Here is a 24,851-nt window from a genome sequence, read left to right as displayed (position 1 = left end):
ATCACTACACAAATATCTAAAAATGATAACATGAATATTACAACTATTATATCTTAACGATAATATGAATATTACAACTATTATATTGTATTGTGCAAAAGCTGTAATAAAAATATTTGAAAAATAATATTAAAAACTAAATATTTATTTTTCAAAATTAAATCATAAATTAATACATATAATCCGCCATAATCCTACCTTAACTATAACTCATTAAAAACACAAACAAAATACACTTATATCAATTATAAAATTAAAATACACTTATATGAATTATAAAATGACTGACATGACACCCTTGGGTGACTATTGCCATTTTACAGATAAAATACAATTACCATAGCCATCTCCCGAGAGTGAAATTCATTCATATATGGCCCTACTCTGCCTTTCCATTCACATGGAGTCAATACCACTGATGGAACGGGTACGATTATTATAGAACCCATGTTACTCAAACAGATCTACAGATCATCAATCAAAGATTTTGTTACCTAACACACTTGTAGTTACACAAAAATTCACCAAATATTTACACAATTTGACCATCAATCTCAACCTCTGATGGATTTCATGGGTGATGTGCATGGACCTGCCTCCTATTCTTATACTCATACATCTTGGTAAATAAATGAGTAAGCTCAGCCAACTTATGAGACTGACCAGAAACCAGAGCTGTTGTGGATGGATTCTCAGACAAAACAATCTCATACCCATCTCCATATGAGCTCATTCCTTCTGCCATCAGCTGCCAAAACATGGCCCCTCCACCTGCTCCTCCCCATCTAGCAGATGCATATACATGTTTATAAACCACATCAAGTAAATTGTCTCTCTCACTCATGTGAAATCCTGGGTCTTTGTAAGATTTCCCAAACTCTGCAAACAAAACTGGTTTTTTCAATATCCTGCTTCCATCTTCCAGATGGTTCTTTATCCAACTCTGCAAAAATGAAAGCTGGGTCTCCTCATCTGCTCCAGCAAGCCTTTAAAGTTCAAATCACAGTTCAATATATTAGTGCAAACTCAAACATTGTCATCAATCAATGAACACCTGTTACTATAATAATGGACTGCCTGCCTATAAGATTACATGAATGAATGCAGCACCAGCTGTGACTCAATCAATTTCTATAAAAATCCTACATCTCAAAATATAGATGGAAGTTCAGAGAACAGATCTAAGTTTGCAAAACCATATCAATCTCAAGCTTTTAATCACTCCTATATACTATATATGGGAAAAAAAATGGAGACTTACCATATGTCAGGATAGGAATGAACTGTTGCAAAATCAAGTCCTCTGATTTGGTTATTGGTGATGAAATTTGTGCCCACAGAGAAGCTGGGATTGATCTCTCTTTTGTATTCTCCATAAAAACCTTCCAAACCAGCCTCCAGAAGATGGTTTCCATCAATGGATTTGACATGGCTAGCCATCTCCTCTATCCATCCCTGTTTGCTCATCACAGTCAAAGCACTACCATGTTTACTCACAACACTTACCATCATTACTAAAATAATGAATCACTAGAAAGGAAAATTTTAAACAGAACTCTACCAAACTATGAATCTAGAAGATCTGGTGTTCAACAATAGAAACGAGACCTTAAACTAACATCCTTGCTTGAATCTCTGATTACATTTGTTTTCCATTTTCCAGTTCTGATTCAAAGAAAAAAGGTGATATCTGACCTGGATGGTCCTCCCAGAAGGATCACTTTGACAACGAGGCTCGTTCATGAGCTCCCATGCAAATATTGTAGGGTCATCCTTGTAGGCTACTCCAGTAATGTTGTTCACTCTAGTCAACACAGTCTGCAAGAAAATACATTGTTGAATGCAGATTTGATTAGTTCTTTGTGTGTGTAGCTACTGTATGCTAATTAGTCTATGTATGTGTATACACATAACAAAAGGAATGTACGCATATAAAGAGACAAGAGACAGACATTTATACACTCTGTTACCTTAACATGGTTCTTATAATAGGCTTTAACAGTGGGATTGGTGAAGAAATCATCATCATAGTTGAGATTCTGTCCAGCATTGCGAGCCCATTGTACATATTGGGCCTTTCCTCCAAAGTTCACATAATTGTTTGCCAGACTAAGTATTAGTCTGATACCATACTTTCTGGCTTGAAAGACCACAAAGTCCAGAGCCTGAACCAAAACAACCCCAAAAATCAGATTAAAACAAACAATGCCAGCAGATCCAGACACCCAAAAGCAAAATCTCTTGAAAAAAATGGGTTGAGGTCCTGAAGGCTTACAGCCCCATGCACAAACCTGAAATACTTGTTCATCATATACACCAGGAAAAATTTGCAATGCGTTGTACTGGCCATCGTTGAAGGCCCAAGTCCTGGCAACATTAAGCCTATGAGCTGCAGCTTGTTGAAAAACAGAGGTAACTTTATTTCTCTGTGTTAGATCCGTTGCTACAGTCATTAACCAGTAAGAGTTGAACCCATTGACAAACAGAGGTTTCCCATTGACAGTAAAGTGGGTGCCCCTTGTCCTCACAAACCCACTTCCTCTCGCTGCAGCTTGCTGAAGAAAGCTAAGAAAGAGCAGACATGAAAGAACCCAAAGTCTCATCTTCATGGCACCACCCACTTGATTGGAAAAAGCTCTGGACTTCATAAAGAAGTGAAAACTACTTAATGAGCGTCTCTGCATTAGCTAGCAGATCAGCTAACCAGGAAAAAACTTTGAGACTCAATGGCACACTAGAGAAGGGTATATAGAGGTGAAGATCTGACAACTTAGTACGTAGCATACAAAGTTGATAATGGAGAAAAGCTGGAAGCATCAGTCATGTTTTGGGGGCCCAGAAGACATTGTCTGAGAATGGCATAACATATTTCATGAATGCCCACATGGGAATACGTATTCATCACTCAATGTGTCAGGATGGACTAGCATTGGCCCTCAAGGTTGGAATTTGAGATCAAATCCACCGGTCAAATTTGAATTATATTAGATTTTGTTAGAAGTTTTAAGCATTTTAATGAAATTTGATGATGGTTAAGTCTGGTTTTGAGCAAAACAGTTCTAAGATTCCAGTAAGTATTTTTATATTTGTGACATTTTTTTCTGAGATTCCAGTGAGTATTTTTATAATTTTGATAGGAATTTTTCACTAATCGCTAGATTCACAAGTTTTAAATAATGCAATCTTTGATAGGAATTTTTTACTAATCGCTAGATTCACAAGTTTTAAATAATGCAATTGTTTTAAATAATGCAATTGTCTCAATTAGATTGTCCGAATTTATTTTATTTAGAATTTTAGAATTTATAAAATTGCAAAATTTCATTATAAAATTATGATATTTTATTAAACATATGGAATTTACTCCAAAATTAAACAGGTCCAATTATTACTATATTATTTATTTGATTTTATGATAGTCAAACTACCTCATAAAGAATATCAATTATAATGAAATTTTATTAAACATGTAGAATTTATTCCAAAAATCCAATTATTACTATATTATTTGATTTTATGATGGTTAAACTACCTCATAAAGAATATCAAATTCCATCTCGAGCATCCATAAATGGGGAAATTTTAAAAGAAATCAAAATGAATTTGAGGCAGGGTAACTTCAGTCATGTCCATAATATATAGTACAATGTGCTGGTGGAATTATTATGAAGACTAATACTCTTGAAAGACTGCTTTATGAAAATTATATAAAATGATAAATTTTAAATTTTATTCTCTATTCTATTTTTTATTTAATTTTAAATAAAAAAAAATATTATTATATTATTTTTTAATATTTAAAAAAGATCCATGATATTCATTATTATATCATCTTTCCTCAACCACCACACAATCTCTAAAATGACATTAATGTTTTTCCTCACAACTACCACACCATTATGAAGTGCCAAAGTCTCTAAAATGGGAGTAATGTGGCAGTTTTTTCCAACTACCACACCATTATGAAGTGCCAAAGTCTCTAAAATGGGAGTAATGTGGCAGTTTTTTCCAACAACCACCACACGATCTCTCATGTGGAAATAGTGTAATAAACAATAATTTTCAAAAAGTTAAGATTGAAACTTTATTTTTTTGGCATTAGTGTACCCTGTTCACTTTATGTAAAGTGTGTGGATATGTTTGATCGAGGAATCGAGGGAAGCATTTTGACAAACTTGACCCTGACAACATGCATGAATGATAGAGTCCTTGATACAGGCATGATAGCTGATTGATGGAAATGGCCATTACATCTTGATTGATGGGTATTGGTTGCTTCTATTATGATATATAAATATTAAAATTGATAAACTCTCAATTTTTTCATTATTATATATATATTTTTTAATTGTGATTATAATTTTATATTAATGTTTTTTTTAGAAAATCAAGGTAGGTTTACTTGAAGTGATCACATTTTCGGTCAAATTAATATGAGCCTAACCCTGAAGGTGTTGAGGAAAAATGAAGTAGTGACCTCCCAATAGCAAGGTGTTTTAGCAACAGGACCTTGACCAATTAAGCTAACCCTCGGGGCTACCTTTATATCAATACTATGAAGAGATATTTGTCATTTATTATTTAATAGCTAAGCTAGAGTCTACAATATTTTTCTACTCAATCTTAATTGATTTTTAATAGTATTTAATGTAATAAGAAGAAATCTTTCAAATGTTATGCTGATTACCTTTATATTAGTGCTATGAAGACATATTTGTCATTTATTCTTTAATAGCTAAACTAAGAGTCTACAATATTTTTCTACTCAATCTGAATTGATTTTTAATAGTATTTAATATAATAAGAGGAAATCTTATATTGATTACCTTTATATCAATGCTATGAAGAGATATTTGTCATTTAATTTTTAATAGCTAAGCTAAGAGTCTAAAATATTTTTTTATTGATTTTTAATAGTATTTGATGTAATATGAGGAAATCTTTCAAATGTTATATATATATATATATATATATATATATATATATATTATTTTTGTGATCATAGTCTTATTCGTAATGGGTGGAAGCTCAATTTTTAAAAGAAAGGTTGGATATGAAAAATGGAAATCAAAATGAAAAAGTAGATAAGATATAATATGTTTAAGTTCAAGGGGTTAGTTCAATTGGTTGTCATTAATGTTATTGGGCATTTGACTTAGTTGTCATTGATGTTATTCGGCCTTTAGTTAGTTCCAAATTAATAGGTGTTAGCATTTTACATCTCTAAAATGATTTATTAGGGATGTCATACATGAATATAATGAAGCATCTCCTAGATTTAAAAAGGTTGAAATCAATTTCGTAACATATCAAGTCTAAACCAATTACAAATTAAATATAATTTCTAACTTAAGTACATTCAACGATCAAAATTGAACCCTTCCTTACCTTCCAAGGGATTCAAAGCTATCCTAAAAGGGTAATTCAAAAAATATTGTCTAAAAAATTGTAAAATTTTGAAATTATTTGTCATTTATGAAGGACAACAAAAATTTAAAAATTCTAAAAGAAGAATGTCAATTTCAACAATCCAACAATCTCAATTTCTAACTCTTGGGTGCTCAGTGAGCATTATAACTCTCATATTATATGATGATGGATGTGAATGATGACAAATCTTCATGATTGCTATGGGGTAAAATGCACAGTGTATGGAGAATGAAAACTACCCTCAAAGGCCTTCCCAGGGCCTTCGACAAACTGTAAGATTATTTGCAAAATCTACCAAGTTATACACATGTTCATCTATCAAATATAAGTTAACAAAGTATGGAAAGAGGATTACCTCAAGTCTCCTTCTAGATTTGTTTGGAGATCGCTATGTAGCCAAGAAGAACTCCTTCAAAGCTGGTTCCAAGATAATTCCTGCACAAAGGAAAGGAAAACACAATCACAACATACAATATTGAAAACTAATATAAGAATGCACAATGAACATCTATTTGTATACAACTTAAACTACTCAACTTGATAAGTATCGAAATGAACAACTTAATGAACAATGTTACCGACACTATGGAGTAGGGAACACAACTGCGGTTCTATATTTATAATGGAAGAGTGATTGCAACCATCCGTTGTATCAGCCTTCCCTTGCCCCTTCTTCTCTCTCTCTCTCTCTCTCTCTCTCTCTCTTTCAGCTCACTTCTTCAAGTGTATGACAGTTCACAACAGCTTAGTGGGCTATCCTTTCAAATGCTCTGACCCCTTTCACAATGGCCCTCTCACTACTTATGTAGCAATCGAGTTAGGGCTGCCAAGCTCCTTCTAGAGTTCATTAGGGCAAAAGCAATGAACCTGCCTCTTATTCCAGCTCTTTCCCTTTTGCCTTCTTTTTCAGATTGGAATTTCCCCAAATAGTTTGATTTTTGGGACTTTCCCTGCTTTTCTTGAGCAAATCTAGGGATAAATATCTAGATATTTGTGAGGGAATTCGTTGGCTTGTCCCTTTGAACATCTCTTAGTTTCACTAACGCTCCCCCTGGTCTAACAACTTGAGTTAGCAGGGTGACTAACGCTCCTCTATGCTTGGTAACAAGCTTTATAAAGCAGGTTAGCAGTGCAAAACCAGCGTTAGTGTGGATTCAAGGCCTGCAATTGTGGTCTTTCCTTTAGTCATGCTGTCTTTCACCTCTGAGTTGATGAGGAGGTCATTTTGTCCTATAACAGATGCCCCCTAAAGTGTGAGATCAGAGGCAGAGACGATGGCCAAAATACTTTAGTAAAACTGTAATTTTCTATCAAAATTTTTTAGAGAGAGAAGCTTTGGGCGGCAAGGGAAAACTTGATACAACAACATACATATATATAAACTGCTAAAATCATGTCCTGAGTCGGGCATTCCCATGCTCAGTAGCTATGTCAGAGTAATTTTCTCTTCTAAGATATAACAATGTTGGCCGTCGATAAGCACAGAGCAGATCCAGTGTCATAATAGATCATCCTGAAATAGTTGTCTCTAAAGAACAAATATCCGCAGCTTGGGAGAGGAAACAAGGCTGAATGATGCAAGCCTCTACCTAAGGTCTTGATTTCCACTTCACCGAACAGCATAGATTGGTACATGTGATAAGATGTGTTGACGTCGAACATGCACGAAATCATCTGATTACCAGTCAATAATGGAGACCATTAACAGATGCGAGGAAGGCCACCGATAATGGTGATGGTCTCCAAGATGCACAATGCAAACTAGTGAGTGTGAAAGATTTCTTTGTCGTTGAACACTCGTAGAATCACTTAACCAGGAGTCAATAATGAAAACCCCTGATCAAACACAAGGTAACCTGCCACTAATGTCTGCAAGTACCAAGGCACTAAATGTGTTTCTGGGTTATCTTCCTAGATAGAGTGTTGAAGTCGATAGGAAGAAACCTATCGAAAGGTAGGAAATGACGTGTCCTACATCAGTCAACATGAAACCAGACAAGAATGATTTTGTTTTTTGAGGAATCTTTTGAGCATTTGGGTCTAAACAACGGAGGGCATGATGAAAGGATATGTATGATCGGTTGATAGAGGAAACAAATGGGGACCCTTGAACAATAGAAGGCATGACAACAGTTTTAACCAAACAGCACTAGACTCATGAACACTACAGAGTGTTAGGATATGGAGATGCAATTACATCAGGGTATATAGGCTAAAACTCATAGGTTGGTAGGGTTCATATTGAGAGGCCATCAAAATGAAGGTTTATCTGAGGGAGTGCCATGTTCAAGGGAACAATTGCTGCCAAACCACGCTTTCAAATACGGAATACAGCTGTGTTACCTATTTTCCCTATCTGATTTTTTAATGAGTCCAGATGGGTAAACTCATCGATCTTTTCATGTTTAAAGAGTTTGAAAAGGATCGCAAAAACAACAACTCTTTGCCTTATCTGATTAGTTTAATGAGTCCAGACAGGAAAACTCGTCGATTTTTTCATGTTTTAAGAGTCTAAAAAGTATCGTAAAAAGAACGACTTTATATCTTATCTGTGTAATTTAAAGAGTCTAGACTAGACAACTCGGTGGTCTTTTCATGTTTAGAGAATCTGAAAAGATCGTAAAGTGAGACTCCATGGTGGTCCCTTTGTCATAGTTGTTAACCAAGTGCAACAAAAGATTAATAGGATACCCAGATCAGTTACTTTTCTGTCTTTTAATCTATTGAACCCAGATAAAGAGAAACCTTTTTCCAATAGATGTCAACCTCATTTTGTTACGAGTACGAGGCGACGGACTAAACTCGTTTTTCGTCATGAATTTTTAATGAGTCACGCGATGACAAACTCAATACCTTCATCAAAATTTTTAATGAGTCAAATGAAGAAAACTCAGGGTATCTTTTTCAGTTTAGTGAGCGAGAAAAAGAGGGAAAAGAACGGCTCATCCCTTCTTCATAGTTTTACGAGCTCGAAGGAGGGGAAAAACTCGGGGATTTTTCAATTTAAGAGTGAGAAATGGTCCCAAAAAAGAAAGTGCTCTTGCTGTTGCCGTATATTTTTAACGAGCCCGGTAACAAAAACTCAAGATTTTTCAGTTTTAACGAGCAAGAAAACTACCTAAAAGAATGCTCGAGTCATCTTTATCAAGTTTAACAAGCTGAAAGACATAGCTCAGGATTTTTTTAGATTTAAAGAGCGAGAAAAAAATGCCTAAAAGAATGCTCCGTTGGTCTTTTTCTGTTTTAATGAGCTGGAAAAAAGATCAAAAAAGAGTTTCTTAGAGCATCGTTGCATGTATTTAACGAGCGTAATGATGAAAACTCGGAGATGTTTATATTTTTTAAAGAGCAATAAAATATCACAAAAAGTGCTCTGACTATCATTGCATAGATTTAACGAGCTCAATGATAAAAACTCGAAGATGTTTATATTTTTTAAAGAGAAATAAAATATCTCAAAAAGTGCTCTATTCAAAATTGCATAAAATTACACAACATATGCCTAGTGCAATACTAGGCATAATACTTCTTTAGGTAGAGCCCATTCCTGGGCTCCTTGAGCAGGACTCCTTCCCAGTCCTGTAATTCGTATGCCCCTTTTGAGAGGACTTTCTTGACGATATAAGGACCTAGCCATAACGATCGGAGTGTGCCTGCCCCCAAGAGATCGTGTTTTTTTATCATAGGCTAACACGAGGTTGCCCTCTTGGTAAGAACGAAGATTAACTTTTTTGTCATATTGGGATTTGACCCGGCGCTTGTGAGCTTCGAGTGCCAGTTTGGCATCTCGACGGGTTTCATCCAACTGAGCAAGGTATAGTAAGCGTTCTTCTTCAGCAGTAGTGCCAGGTAGGAGTTCAATGGCTAGTTTCAGGGAAGGGATCTAACACTCCAATGGGTAGAACTACTTCTAGGCCATACACCCGTTGAAAGGGTGTAAAGCCCGTGGCAGTATTTACGGAAGTTCGGTATGCCCATAACACCGAATATAACATTTGGTGCCAATTGGTTTTATGGTTTCCTACCAACCTGCGGATCATGGTTTTCAAGACGCCATTTATGGCTTCTACTTGACCATTACCTTGGGGGTAGTAAGAGGAAGATTGATCTTGACGGAAACCAAGCAGCGACGTTAAATCATACATCATATGGTTCTGAAAGTGAGATCCATGGTCTGTAACGATTGTACTGGGTACACAAAACAACAGATAACCTGATTAAACAGGAATAGCACCGCAGTTTCTCCATTAGCGCTGTAGTTAGGAAGGGCTTCGGCCCATTTCGTAAAATAGTCCACAGTTACAATGATATAGTTGTGTCCAGCCGAGGAAACGGGATTATAGGTGACGAAGTCAATCCCCCATTTGGCAAACGGGCCAACGGAAACCACCAGGTGCAGTAGGGCTGGAGGGGCGTGCATTTTCTTTGTGAATATTTGACAAGGATGGCATTGCCAGACGGCCTTGACACAATCTTTGAACAAGGTCGGCTAGTAATAGCCTGCGCGCAAGATTTTATGTGCAGTAGATATGCCAGAAAGATGACCGCCACATGCCCCAGCATGGCAGTCATTTAAAACGTGCTCTGCCTCTTCATGAGTGAGGCAACGCCGAAGAACTGTATCCGCACCGCGATGATATAACGTATCGTTAAGCACTAGATAGTGTCGCGCTTGGTGATGGATGCGATGACGGTCGCCTGTCGTGAGTTCGGGGCGGAACCGTTGTGCTTGGAGGTAAACAAGAATGTCTCCATACCAAGGATCGGTGGTGTCGATAAGATAGATAGATTCATGCAGTAGAGGATCGTTGGCTATCTCGTTTGGATCAACGATGGGAAGGTCTGACAAAAGTTCAGCGAAGACTAATGAGTTCTTTGCCTTGGCAGCTGTGAAAACCAAATCAAATTGTTGGAGGATGACAATCCATTTTGAATATTTTCCTCCAATTACTTGACGAGACAAAATATGTCTCATGGGATTCTCCAAGGCAATGACAGTAGTCTGTCGCAACATGATATAGTGTCGGAAACGGTTGACAACAAAGATGACTGCCAATGACAGCTTCTCCACATGTGAATATCTGAGCTCAGGTCTAGCCAGGCCTTTGGAAAAATAATAAATCACATGTTCACTCCGGTCATCGTGTGTTTGAACCAAGACCATTCCAAGGGAGGATGGCGAGGCTACTAGGTAAAGAAGAAAGTCGCGACTATAGTCGGGAGCGCTGAGGAGTGGAGCTGATATAAGTGCCTTTTTCAAGGCATCAAATGATCATTGAGCGTGCTTGTCCCACATATACAACACTCCTTTCTTAAGTAGATGCATGAAGCCTTTCGTCAATTCGGCATAATTTACGATGAATCGTCATAAAAAGTTTGCTTTCCCTTGCAAACGTTGGAGCTGAAGGATGGATTGTGGTTCTGGAAATTGAACAATTGCTTTTACCTTATCGGGATCAACCCTAATCCCGTACTTGGAGATAATGAATCCAAGTAAGCATCCAGATTCGATGAAGAAAACACATTTATGCGGATTCAGGCAGATGTTGTAAAACTAGAACCTGTTAGCCTCCTGCTGCAACAGGTATTCATCTTTCATGATTGACATTTTTACATGCCAAATATGTCATACTTTGCAAGCTGCAGTGTTCCATATTTCCATAAGAGACCAAAGAACAAGCCATGAAGTGTGCTAGTCCAAAGGCCACTGTTGTGTTCCAGTTTTGGAGAGTTTTTAGAGGGAGGTCCAAACAGTCTAATCTTGGTCTCCCTAGGTTTCAATTTCCTGTTTTAGAATATAGAGAATGATATCTGTCCAAACAGTTCAATCTTGGCAGATCTGTAGATAGGTAGAGAATCAAAGGGACCCAACTGCTTAATCTGGGCCCTGGCAGAAATAAGTGTAGATTTAGATAGGAAAAATTCAAAAGAAAAATTGTAAATCTGGGTTTGCAAGTCTAAGTGCACCCACCCAAAAAAGAAGAAAAAATGTTAGAAAAGTAGGCTGGGTAGGTAGCTGTGTGGTTGCAGAATGATAATTTGTGATCAATTTTGTGGTACAAAGTGTTTTATCTTTTCAGATCACAGTGCAGGCAGTTTTCATGCAAAAGGGCTCAAAGGTGGACATCACTAACTCCCCCTTCTTCTAAATCCCCGAGTCACTTACTAACTTCCCAAAGAGGTCAAGATCTGCTTGATTCCTCTTAGTTTCATCATCATCCATATCAGTTGCCTTGGTGAAGATCTGCTTCACTCAAGGACTCCATTTCTGTACAAGTCCTTTTTCCCAAATTTAGCCTAAGGTCCCCGACCTTAGCGCTTGCTGATCACCTTCATATTAACTACTAACAGTATTATATAACTCCCTATCAGTTTTCCCCCTTCCCCTACTAAAACTTTGTATATAAAATTCCCCTATGTGAATATTTCCTCCCTGGCAATATAGCCATATTTTTTATAAGTCCGGGAAAAAACGGTCCATCCGGGGCTATTTTTAGCCCATCCGAGTCATCACAGGGGTTAGATGACACCTGTTCATGCTAACAGCCTCTTCCCTAGCCCTAAAACCCTCAAAACCCCCTTTTTCCGCCCCTAACCCAAAGCTTTTGCATAAATACATTAACCCCACGCATTTTTAACCCAAAAACCCCCATTCCCTAAGTCTAAACCCCACCGCGCGCATATGAAATTCAGAATATTCCTTGAATATTCCCTGCCCGTATACCCCCGCCGACTCACCATCGTCGCCAGCCGTTGGATCATCCGCCCCGCAGATCTACGGCTGACAAGCCATCCCATCTCTGAACCGCCAGAAGGTTAGCGTCCGGGAGATGGGCGGTATTCCCGCCGTACCTCCCGCCACGCGTCACCTCCTGGGCTGTGGCGGAGCCCCCTCTGACAAAACTGCTCAGGCCCAAAGGTGGTGCGCCCAGAAACTGTTTACCGCCCTCTCCCCTGTGACGTAAGCCCCACGTCACCTGCCGCGTCACCCCCCCTGCCTAGTTACCGCGACACGACATCCGCCTGCGTGTCCTGCCACTGTACCACCGAGTCATCTGCCACGTGTCCTGCCACTGTGTCCCTGCCACCGTACATGCCACGTCATCCGCTGACATCATGCTGACGTCATCATCACTTTTTGGGCGCAAAGGCGAAAATCACACTTCGGAGCCCCGGAATCAGTTTCTGAGGCAGTTTTTGATCGCTAGATTTTTTAGGCCAGAATGGGGAATCTTCAAGGAATCTTTCATTTTGCAGCCCCCAAGAAGCCCGAAAGGCGCCGAATGAGCTATTTTTCTTTGCGAGGCACTCAGGAAGGAGCAGAAAGCAGTTTTGAAGGAAACAAAGAGCCGATCAACGGCCATTAATTTGTGATTAGACACACAGCACGTCAGAGCAGCATCCCAATTTATTGCCAAAGAGTATCAGAGGAAGAAGAAGAGCCAAAGAGTACCAGCAAAGATTTTTTAGGGGCTCGAAGCACCTGTACATTAATAAGTCCCTCAGAAAGGTGAAGTCGGGAGGCGTAAGCCCATCAGAGCTCTCAAATCACAGTCAAAAGCATTCAATACCACCGAACAGCAAGGGTGCAAAGACCAATGCACAGTTATGATAGATGAACAACACAGAGCCACCAGGACAGACATTAACTCATTTTGATACAGCTGCCCCCAGCATAGCTCAAAGATATTTTCTTGCATTTATTTCTGGATAAGATTAGGTTAAAGTAATCAGTTTTCTGTCAGGCCTGTTAGGTCGGCTGTAATATATCATTTTGGATAAATCTTCCCTATATATACCACCCTCTGTATTGTTTAAAGGGTTGGTTGGTTGATAGTCTTCAGTTGAGACTCGCACTGTATACCTGATAGGTTTTCTATAATCAAAGACTGCTGAAAGGCTTGGAGGAAAGACTGTCTGCTCTATGTCTAATGGTTTGAAGAAGTGAATTTGGAATTCTTGTGCTGCAACATGACTCAATAAGTTTTCCTACCTTTTGTTTTTTTCATTTTGATATACCATCTAAAATAGCGGAAAGAAAGAATAGTTTAGACCTGGTTTAACTGCCCTCTATGCTCATTTTCTGCTGTTTCTTTATGTTTTCCTCTGGATCAGTCATAAATATGAATTCCTCCTGGCTCATATTTCCCCTAATCCATTCATCTTTGACAGTTGTCTAGGAATTCTTAATTGCTCCTAGATAGAGCTCACCCATCTTCCCCCTTTTAAGCTGAGTGAGAGATTCTTTCTTGCCTCTCATTCCTTATCCCTCATTCCATCCTTTTAAGCTTAAGTGTTGTTTCATGAGCAGCTACCTTGCTCCTCATTTCTCTTGTGACGAAGAAAACGCACCAGCAAGCCGACTCCTTGACTCCATGCCCAATGGTTTGAAACTTACCAGACTATGTTTTGCCTCTCTACTTGAGACATCTTCCTTCCCACCAAAATCAAAACAAAAACCCCTGAACTCGATAACTAGCCTAAAATCATTTTCAACAAAAACTAAATCTGAAAGAGAGAGCCCTCTCTGACTGCAGGTAGGCTAGGACCTGCAGCCCAAAGTTGGTTTGTGGTTACCTCGGCCGTATTCCCTTGGGAGTCAAAGGGAACAACCTGAGTGATAACATAATGGCGACTCCACTGGGACCTCACCTGTTTATTACTGTAAATTCCCAATTTTGACCAGTTTGCCTTTCGCTTCAAAAACTTTTTGAAAAATCCCAAAACAAGAAATTCCCTAGAGAAAATCTCCCTTTCTTCAGGATTATTTCATGCTTAAATCTGGTCTGTGTCGGTGGTCAGAGATCAGACCCCTCAAAATTGATTTATCCACCTGGCGACTCCACATCATCCTCATAATAAAGACTCCACTGGAGAAATGAACCCAAAAGAAATTTATGAGCAGATCAGGCTTTTGACCTGGATTATTATCCAAGAGGTCATGTTCTTTCTCCTCCATAAAATCTTACTATACATATTGTTTGAACTTGACTTTTATGTTTTTCCCATTGAAAATGTTGAAGAAAGCCCTCCTTGCACACTAGAACAGCATCCTTTAAATGCTGCTAATGCTCACCTTATAGTCAAGGAGGACACTATTGTCAAAGAAAATCATCCTATCCCTATTCATACCGAACCCAGTCATTTAGTCCCTATACACAATCACGTACCTTGTAAGGTTCCTGATAGATATAAGCCACTCATTCTACCTCCCGTGCTTAATCCTTTGCCCAAAAATCATCCCATGTATCTCCCAAGATTTGATGGAGAAAATGGAGTTACTACCCAAAAGCATATTCAGGCTTTTGAAGATTATTTGAACATTTTTGAAGTGGAGGATGAGGATGTTAGTGTTAGGCTATTTGCCCTTTCTTTGCAAAGTGAAGTTAGGACTTGGTTTAAAGCATTGCCTGAAGCAAGCATCTCAAATCTCCAGCAGTTATTCAAACTCTTCCTTGATAGATGGATGATCAAAGTCAATTTCCTCGTGCTCATAGAAGAATATAATCAGTTAAAAAGGATTCCAAATGAATATGTTCAGCAATTTTCTGACCGATTCAATCAAGTTTATCATTCTATACCATTGAATATAAGACCTCCCCCTGATTTGGCCCTATTACATTATCCAACAGCATTTGATCCAGAAATAGAATTTCATCTGAGAGAAAGGGGCCCCTCTACTATGCAACAGATGCAGAACATGGCAGTAGATGTAGAGGTTAATCTGAAAGTTAGGGAGGGGAAGTTGAAAGCAGAAAAAGAGGATGAACTTGATATCTTTTTAAAGAAAGCAGAGGAATTAAAGCAGATGTGCACGATAGAAGTTAAATGTTCAGAGCACCAGAACATATCTGTTTTGCAAAAGGAAAGTAATGATATTCATGAACAAACCTGCCACAAAACGGATGGCATATTCATACCGCCACACATGATGGAGCAGTCTCCTGATATAATATATGAATATAATAGCTTCTCTTCTTTCAACTGTCTGCCCAAATATGATCAGTATGATGATGATTATGAGCCTGACGACCAAATCAGCCTTGCAGAGCAGTCAGACCTTATTTTTGCAGAAAGCACAGTTCAGGCTCAGTTGCCTGAAACCAATAACCAGCATGCCCATTTCAGCTATTATGACGAAAAGGAGGAAAAGGCAGAAAATTTTGATTTCAGCGAAGGAACTTTACCATTTTGTTTCAAGTCTTTTCGGTTTAGTAGGGAAAACTATCATGCCATTAATAATCAAGTGTCACCATGTTCTGTTACTGATCAACCAGAAGAAAGTTCAGGCCCCGCTTCTAATGCATTAACACTAGATTTGCAGCCCCAAAGTGCCAGTGAATCTCAGATTGAGGAAGACTAAAAAACGGCAGCATGTGACCAGATAATCCAGCTAGACCCCCTGCCTTGTGGGTTTCATCCATCTCGGATGATTGAAGAAGAAGAAGAACAGTCAGTACAAACCTGTCAAGTACCATCTGAACCAGCTTTCAAAGAATTACAGGGATCATCCCCTGTTTTGTATGATTCATCGGATGGCAAGCTGTGTGATGAGATAAATCACTGCTCTTTTCCATTAAAAGGCTGCAAAGATCAAAATCAAGTTATTGATGATTCCCCAATTCCAAAGCATGATAGCTATCCCAAACTTTTGTACAGTTCTTTTATTCAAACCAGCAATAATGTATATATGCTGCAGGATCCTTTTGTACAGTCTCTTGTTTCAGCAAAAAAGGTCAGCAGTTTCCTGATCCTCTCAAAGATTAACAAAGTCATATCAGATTGCAAGATCTCCATTTCAGGTAACAACAAACACAAGCAGCAAAGACCATTCATGTTCATGATGCTTAAATGGCTGCATTGGCTGTTTCATTACACCTAACAGCAAAGTAAATGCTGGTTAGGGTAGGTAGGTAGGATTAATAAGGCAGCCGGCCAAGCAAATTTTGCAGAATACAGCAGCAATTGAATACAAGGCAGTCTGACCTGCTGTTCTTGGCTTTTCACAAGGAAAAGCCATCCCCAAGTGGAGCCACTGTTAGCCTCCTGCTGCAGCAGGTATTCATCTTTCATGATTGACATTTTTACATGCCAAATATGTCATACTTTGCAAGCTGCAGTGTTCCATATTTCCAGAAGAGACCAAAGAACAAGCCATGAAGTGTGCTAGTCCAAAGGCCACTGCTGTGTTCCAGTTTTGGAGAGTTTTTAGAGGGAGGTCCAAACAGTCTAATCTTGGTCTCCCTAGGTTTCAATTTCCTATTTTAGAATATAGAGAATGATATCTGTCCAAACAGTTCAATCTTGGCAGATCTGTAGATAGGTAGAGAATCAAAGGGACCCAACTGCTTAATCTGGGCCCTGGCAGAAATAAGTGTAGATTTAGATAGGAAAAATTCAAAAGAAAAATTGTAAATCTAGGTTTGCAAGTCTAAGTGCACCCACCCAAAAAAGAAGAAAAAATGTTAAAAAAGTAGGCTGGGTAGGTAGCTGTGTGGTTGCAGAATGATAATTTGTGATCAATTTTGTGGTACAAAGTGTTTTATCTTTTCAGATCACAGTGCAGGCAGTTTTCATGCAAAAGGGCTCAAAGGTGGACATCACTAACTCCCCCTTCTTCTAAATCCCCGAGTCACTTACTAACTTCCCAAAGAGGTCAAGATCTGCTTGATTCCTCTTAGTTTCATCATCATCCATATCAGTTGCCTTGGTGAAGATCTGCTTCACTCAAGGACTCCATTTCTGTACAAGTCCTTTTTCCCAAATTTAGCCTAAGGTCCCCGACCTTAGCGCTTGCTGATCACCTTCATATTAACTACTAACAGTATTATATAACTCCCTATCAGTTTTCCCCCTTCCCCTACTAAAACTTTGTATATAAAATTCCCCTATGTGAATATTTCCTCCCTGGCAATATAGCCATATTTTTTATAAGTCCGGGAAAAAACGGTCCATCCGGGGCTGTTTTTAGCCCATCCGAGTCATCACAGGGGTTAGATGACACCTGGTCATGCTAACAGCCTCTTCCCTAGCCCTAAAACCCTCAAAACCCCCTTTTTCCGCCCCTAACCCAAAGTTTTTGCATAAATACATTAACCCCGCGCATTTTTAACCCAAAAACCCCCATTCCCTAAGTCTAAACCCCACCGCGCGCATATGAAATTCGGAATATTCCTTGAATATTCCCTGCCCGTATACCCCCGCCGACTCACCATCGCCGCCAGCCGTTGGATCATCCGCCCCGCAGATCTACGGCTGACGGGCCGTCCCATCTCCGAACCGCCCGAAGGTTAGCGTCCGGGAGATGGGCGGTATTCCCGCCGTACCTCCCGCCACGCGTCACCTCCTGGGCTGTGGCGGAGCCCCCTCTGACAAAACCGCTCAGGCCCAAAGGCGGTGCGCCCAGAAACCGTTTACCGCCCTCTCCCCTGTGACGTAAGCCCCACGTCACCTGCCGCGTCACCCCCCTTGCCCAGTTACCGCGACACGACATCCGCCTGCGTGTCCTGCCACCGTACCGCCGAGTCATCTGCCACGTGTCCTGCCACCGTACATGCCACGTCATCTGCTAATGTCATGCTGACGTCATCATCACTTTTTGGGCGCAAAGGCAAAAATCACACTTCGGAGCCCCAGAATCAGTTTCTGAGGCAGTTTTTGATCGCTAGATTTTTTAGGCCAGAATGGGGAATCTTCAGGGAATCTTTCATTTTGCAACCCCCAAGAAGCCCGAAAGGCGCCGAATGAGCCGTTTTTTTTTGCGAGGCACTCAGGAAGGAGCAGAAAGCAGTTTTGAAGGAAATAAAGAGCTGAACATCGGCCATTAATTTGTGATTAGACACACAGCACGTCAGAGTAGCATCCCGATTTATTGCCAAAGAGTATCAGAGGAAGAAGAAGAGCCAAAGAGTACCAACAAAGATTTTTTAGGGGCTCGAAGCACCTGTACATTAATAAGTCCCTCAGAAAGGTCAAGTCGGGAGGTGTAAGCCCATCAGAGCTCTCAAATCACAGTCAAAAGCATTCAATACCGCCGAACAGCAAGGGTGCAAAGACCAATGCACAGTTATGACAGATGAACAGCACAGAGCCACCAGGACAGACATTAACTCATTTTGATACAGCTGCCCCCAGCATAGCTCAAAGATATTTTCTTGCATTTATTTCTGGATAAGATTAGGTTAAAGTAATCAGTTTTCTGTCAGACCTGTTAGGTCGGCTGTAATAGATAATTTTGGATAAATCTTCCCTATATATACCACCCTCTGTATTGTTTAAAGGGTTGGTTGGTTGATAGTCTTCAGTTGAGACTCGCACTGTATACCTGATAGGTTTTCTGTAATCAAAGACTGCTGAAAGGCTTGGAGGAAAGACTGTCTGCTCTTTGTCTAATGGTTTGAAGAAGTGAATTTGGAATTCTTGTGCTGCAACATGACTCAATAAGTTTTCCTACCTTTTGTTTTTTTCATTTTGATATACCATCTAAAATAGCGGAAAGAAAGAATAGTTTAGACCTGGTTTAACTGCCCTCTATGCTCATTTTCTGCTGTTTCTTTATGTTTTCCTCTGGATCAGTCATAAATATGAATTCCTCCTGGCTCATATTTCCCCTAATCCATTCATCTTTGACAGTTGTCTAGGAATTCTTAATTGCTCCTAGATAGAGCTCACCCATCTTCCCCCTTTTAAGCTGAGTGAGAGATTCTTTGTTGCCTCTCATTCCTTATCCCTCATTCCATCCTTTTAAGCTTAAGTGTTGTTTCATGAGCAGCTACCTTGCTCCTCATTTCTCTTGTGACCAAGAAAACGCACCAACAGTCCGAATCCTTGACTCCACGCCCAATGGTTTGAAACTTACCAGACTATGTTTTGCCTCTCTACTTGAGACATCTTCCTTCCCACAAAAATCAAAACAAAAACCCCTGAATTCGATAACTAGCCTAAAATCATTTTCAACAAAAACTAAATCTAAAAGAGAGAGCCCTCTCTGGTTGCAGGTAGGCTAGGACCTGCAGCCCAAAGTTGGTTTGTGGTTACCTCGGCCGTATTCCCTTAGGAGTCAAAGGGAACAACCTGAGTGATAACAGAACCTTAGAAAGATTGCTCTTAAATGATTGAGGTGTTGCGTTTGTAACTTGGAATGGGATGGGAGGTCATCCAAGTAAGCTTGAACGATATGCCTGATATCGTGAAATGCGTAATCCATGGCTCTTTGAAAAGTTTCTCCCGCATTCTTTAAACCAAATGGGAGTTTTCTATAGGAAAAGACACCCCAAGGGCACACGAAGGCAGTTTTATGCTGGTCGTTGGGTTTTATAGCAATCTGGTTATAACCTGAGAATCCATCCATAAATGAAAATGATTCACAACCTGCACAGTCGTCGATGATTTGGTCGATGAACGGTGTCGGATAATTATCCTTCGGACATGCGGCGTTCAAGTCTCGGTAATCGACACATACTTGGATGGTTCCCTGTTTTTTATCTACAGGAACCAGATTGGAAACCCATTCTGTTAAAGGAACGGGATAAACGAAACCAGCATGTAACAATTTTTCCACTTCGGTTTTTATGGCTGCCGTTTTGTGGGGATGGACCGGTCGAAGTCTTTGACAGACAAGTTTTACATTGTCATAAAGCTTGATCTCATGCTCGACAATAGAAGGATCTATGTCGGGCATTTCCTCATAAGACCAGGCGAATACATCGCGGAATTCCTTAAATAGGCAGGTGAAGCTTGCAATTTCCTCAGGATTGCAATCGGCTCCAACCTGGATGTTTTCCACGATGCCTGTCTTGACAGAAATATCGATGAGCAATGTCTTTGAAATATTTCCCATGTTTCCTTCCACATCCAAAGTTTGGATGGTGGTATAGGGAGAGGAAATGATTTCTGGTATGTCAGGAGACAGGATTTGAAGAGGCATCGTGTTCGAATCAGATATTGAAACACGATGATGCCAATCCTCCCAAGGTCGATCTTCTAAACTCATGATTTCTCGAATAGCTTCATCCGTAGGTAGGACTTGATCGAGGAGGTCAAAAGAAGGCATGGTTATGGAAGGGGTGGTGGTACCATTGGCAGTAACCGACATGACTGGAGGTTCGGATGCGGATTGAATGGCTTGGTAGGCCAACTCAGCTGGTGACAGCGGCATCTGGTCTCCAAATGTGTCAAGGTCCGAAGGAGCTGGCAGGATCCATGGATCGGTCGGTTCATGAGGAATAGATGAAAGCATGTTGACCGATTGTGGGACCTGGGGCAATTGTAGAGGAAAACAACCCATAAGGGAGGAAGCCTTCAATAGACCAGTACCTAAACTGACATAGCAGTCAGTTCCACCTCCTACTAGGGGTACAGAGCCACTTGGTAATGGGGAATAATCAGGGGTGTAGAAAGACAACTGATCCATTGTAATGACCTTTCCATCTAATGGAAATTGGATGATGCGAAAGACAGTAGATATGACGGCCGTCATGGCATATGTCCAACTGCGACCTAGCAACAGATTATAGTCAAGTTTTTTGTCCACAACTTCTATGTCCACTGTTACTATTTTCCCATGCAATGTGATGGGAAAACTAGCTAGGTATCCTTTTGGGATAAAGGTGTGGCTATCGAAAGCTTTAAGGGAGTTCGATGGCAGGGATAGGGTTGGGGAACCCAGGGCGAGCCAACATGAAGCTGACATGATGCAGGTTTAAGCACCTTCGTTGATGATAGTTCTGTGTATACCTTTACCTTTCGAAGTGATATGCACTTGAAATGCAAGCTGGTGAGAAAGGGGAGGTTTACACTTGTCCATGTCGAAAATAGAAAGCATGGAATCCATAGGGTCAATACCTCTGATAGCCGAAAGCAAAGCTTTTCGTTGGTTGGGGCATGTTTGTAATACTTCGAGCGCCGACATAGCCGATGGCGCTTGTGCCAAATCCTCTACGATATTGTAGTGTTGGGCGACATGTGCAGATGTATTGTGCATTGTGCGTCGAAGTGACCCCTTGGGGGGTCGAATTACAAAGTCCTCAACTAGCCTTTCGATATGCAGATCATTGGGCGGCGATGGGTTTTGACTTGAGGATGGTTCTGCTGCAGGAGCGACAGGAGCTCCATAAGATTTGGCTCTTGTGGCGAGTTCTACCGTTTCAAATGTGTAAACGGTAGAAGATCCTTCACCAGCTAAAGGATGTTGCAAACCATCGTTGCCCCCTTGTGGGGGTTGCGGTTGGTTGGCAATGAGATTTTGCTGCTGTTGAGTAGGAAAAGGATTTCTAAGGACAGCAGGTGCCTTACCAGAATCCCTTTTAGCAAGGTAGTCTGTACATTCCTGAAGCCGCAGACAACACTAAGTCGTGTGGTCTGTTGAGCCTCAGACCTGCACTCCTTTTCACATCCTCTCAGCCTCCTTTTCCATTCATTTCCTTCCTTTATCACTCATTTCCTTCATCAATTTGCTTAAATCATTGTATTATAGGACTTTTACATGGTTTATTAATTATGTTAATGACTGTGTTGTTGGATTAGAATTTTGGTTCAAAACCTGTAGTTTCCACAGCTGATCCCAGTTTCCGCAGCTGATCCCAGTTTCCGCAACTGTTTTCTTAAACGCCATGATCTAGGTGTCCTCTGGTCAGAAGGGCCACATGGGCAAGTACGTGGCACCAAGGACATGGTGTGTGTCCTTCCAGCTCAGCCATAACAGTCGTAAACACCCATGGTCAACGAGGGGGCAACTTCGGTCAAACGAAGGTAATTGGCGGTGGCACGGCTCTGCGTGTTCGGTTTAGAGCACGTAAAGCACAGCTGGCCTCTTCCTCAGCCACGTAGATGATGGGGAACACGAATCCAACCAGAGATTTAATGCCCACCTCGACCGTTGCCTAAATCCGTGGACTGTGCTAGATTACGTGTTCTTCACACAGCTGTTAGAATAGCGTAGTTTGTGATTAAGTTAGTTTGGTTTTTCTGCTATAAATAAAGCGTATTTGAACGCTGATTAGCTAACTGCTGTTATGTAATATTGAACCTCACTGTACTTTCCATTTTGCAACGTAATATATGAGAAGACTATTCTCCATTTGAGCGTTTAAGTGATCTTTTGAGCTGGCTGGAGTAGGCAGAGGGCCCCTGTTTACTTAAGGCCTATACAGTGCTTTTCATTTCATGCATTTCTTCTTATCAGCTTTTGTATAATAGTTGTACAGAATGTTTTTGCTTACTACGTTTTGATCATGTACAATAGCTGTATATAACTTTGAATTCTGTCCATTTATATTTCTGCATTTTTCCATGACTGATCAGTGTGTTTTTGCAGATTGCTTAGGTGCCCGGGACAGTTTCTTTTCTTTCTTTTTCACAGCTAGTGATACTTGTGATCATCTTGTCTAATGGTGCTGACCTTCTTTGTTTGCAGCCTTTATTTCTTTGTTATCATTTCTTTAAGTTGCATAATTGTTTACTAATCAAGTTGTTTACTTGTTGATGGTCTCTTCTTTATAATTCAATATCTTTATCGAGGACCAAAATATCACTAACACAGCTTGGTTATTTTGTTTAAGACTCACATTGCTAACTCACTCATAACTCTTTCTTATATGATCAATCCATCTAAAGGCAGGAAGGTTAAGGGAAAATTAAGTAGTGTGATTTGTCACTTAGATTGTACATTGCTTGAGATTTCATTGAAGAATTAAAGTAGTTGCTCTTGTTTTTAAGTTAATGTAGATGTCATTTTCAACTTCATTTTCTTGCAGCAACATAGACACTGGGCCAAGGTCATTAGTATTTTATTTGATGCTTTCATTTTTTCCTTTTAAGAGTTAATTTCATTTCAATTGTTGTTCAAAGCTTTCTTGTAGATTACTTTTAAGCTTTAAGAAATCATCTAGAACTCATCACAATCACTCACACCTCACTCACTTTATTTCATTTCCATCACATCACTGTAGGAGAAATAGACTTGAAAACAAACTTAAAAAGTTAAAAACGACAAAAACTTAAGAAATAGTTGCCTAAGTACATACAGTACCCATCACTTCATCAGCTTACAAGCCCCGAGTTGACATTTAAAAGTTGCAATTTAGACATCACTAAATTGACCAAACATTTTGGCGCCGTTGCCGGGTAAGTGAAATTAGGTAGCCAATTTCTAAAAAAAAAATTAAGAAAATTTCAAGAAAGGGAAATTGATAACCTCTCAAAGTATGCTCTCCTCTTGCACCTAGGGTGATCTGGAGGATCAGAAAAGAGAAAGTTATTGGTTTAATAGTTTCTTAAGTATGCTCTCTTCTTGCACCTAGAGTGACCTGGAAGATCAGAAAGAGAATTATTAGCCTGACTTGAAGGAAAAAATAAAAAAATGACATGCATAGAGCTAGAGATTCTAGGGGAAGGTTTTTAGCTAGAGCCAAGAGTTTGATTTTTACAAGTCCATCTACTTCAAGGAATAGACAAGAGACACCTCCCTCATCTCCAACTGACACTCCTAGCCCTAGGATTCCTGGAATTCAAGAGGCAAGAATTGACTCTCCCACACCATCTATTGAATTTGGATCAGAAAGAGATCCTTTCCTTCCTTCTACTGAAAGACCAATTGTAATTGAAGAAGTAGAATCATCTGAAGAAGAGGGAGAAATTCCTTCTCATTCACCCTTTGTAGAAGAACCAGAAGACTCTGAAGTCTCTAGGGAAACTACTATGGCAGAAGAAGGAGGTGGTAGAGGTAGAGGTAGAGGAGGAGGAGGAGGAAACAATGGAGGAGGTAGAGGTAACATTGGAGGAAATAGGGATGGGGATAACTCATTTGGGTTCCCTATCGTTGATGAGGACTCCCGAGCCACTATGAAAAACATATCACCATCTGTCCTCCCAAACTTCCATGGGTTAAGGAATGAGGACCCTGAAACATTTCTATTTGAGTTTGAAGTCGTATGTCGAACTTATGATTATCTGGATGACTCTCAAAAACTCAAATTGTTTCCTTCAACATTGAAAGGACAAGCTTTGAAATGGTTCATGGGATTACTCACTCAATCCATTAGGTCTTGGAATGATATGAAACAAACATTTTTGGATAGGTACCTGGACTATTGTATGCCCACCAATCACAAGGATGAGGTATTTAAAATGGTACAAAGAGAAGATGAAAACTTAGAGGATTTACTTGAAAGATTTCAATATAACCTGAAAAGAGAAAAAATGAGTAACCTAGATGAGGAGACCTTGAAAGCCCTCCTATTAAAAGCCATTAGAGATGAATGGATAGATATTCTGAATATGATGGGGAAAGGAGATATATCTCAACTTTCACTCAATGATATAGCAGAGCTATGTGTCCATCTCTCAAGGGGAAAATCAAAAACTCAAAAAGGGCCTAGAGATCCTTCTCTCATCAGAGCGAATAAATCTGCAACTGGATCAGT

At 39.8% G+C, this 24,851-nt stretch overlaps 1 protein-coding gene across 1 annotated transcript; it reads right to left on the bottom strand.

Moving 5' to 3' along the window:
- Positions 1-213: 213 nt before the first annotated feature.
- Positions 214-2,743, bottom strand: LOC149248316 (mannan endo-1,4-beta-mannosidase 4-like). The gene is made up of 5 exons (XM_089458396.1): positions 2,292-2,743; positions 1,971-2,165; positions 1,696-1,818; positions 1,262-1,455; positions 214-986 (listed from the first exon to the last, which is right to left on the bottom strand). The coding sequence occupies exons 1-5, from the start codon at positions 2,682-2,684 to the stop codon at positions 572-574; spliced, it is 1,320 nt and encodes a 439-aa protein (XP_089314522.1). The 5' UTR covers positions 2,685-2,743; the 3' UTR covers positions 214-571.
- Between the last annotated feature and the right edge of the window lie 22,108 nt (positions 2,744-24,851).

This window comes from Pinus tabuliformis, chromosome 7 (genome assembly GCF_031772625.1).
Source record: "Pinus tabuliformis cultivar Carrire ecotype Pingquan chromosome 7, CPIR1, whole genome shotgun sequence".
Lineage (NCBI taxonomy): Eukaryota > Viridiplantae > Streptophyta > Pinopsida > Pinales > Pinaceae > Pinus > Pinus tabuliformis.
The sequence above is the reverse complement of the archived record's forward strand: the minus strand, read 5'-3'. Positions and strand labels throughout refer to the sequence as shown.

Excerpts from the sequence above, each read along its gene's own strand:
- LOC149248316 (XM_089458396.1), bottom strand. The coding sequence starts at position 2,684 with ATGCAGAGACGCTCATTAAGTAGTTTTCACTTCTTTATGAAGTCCAGA. Across the intron at positions 1,819-1,970 it reads ATTATAAGAACCATGTTAAG|ACTGTGTTGACTAGAGTGAA; the intron begins GTAACAGAGTGT and ends ATTTTCTTGCAG. Across the intron at positions 1,456-1,695 it reads CTTCTGGGAGGACCATCCAG|GGATGGATAGAGGAGATGGC; the intron begins GTCAGATATCAC and ends ATGAGCAAACAG.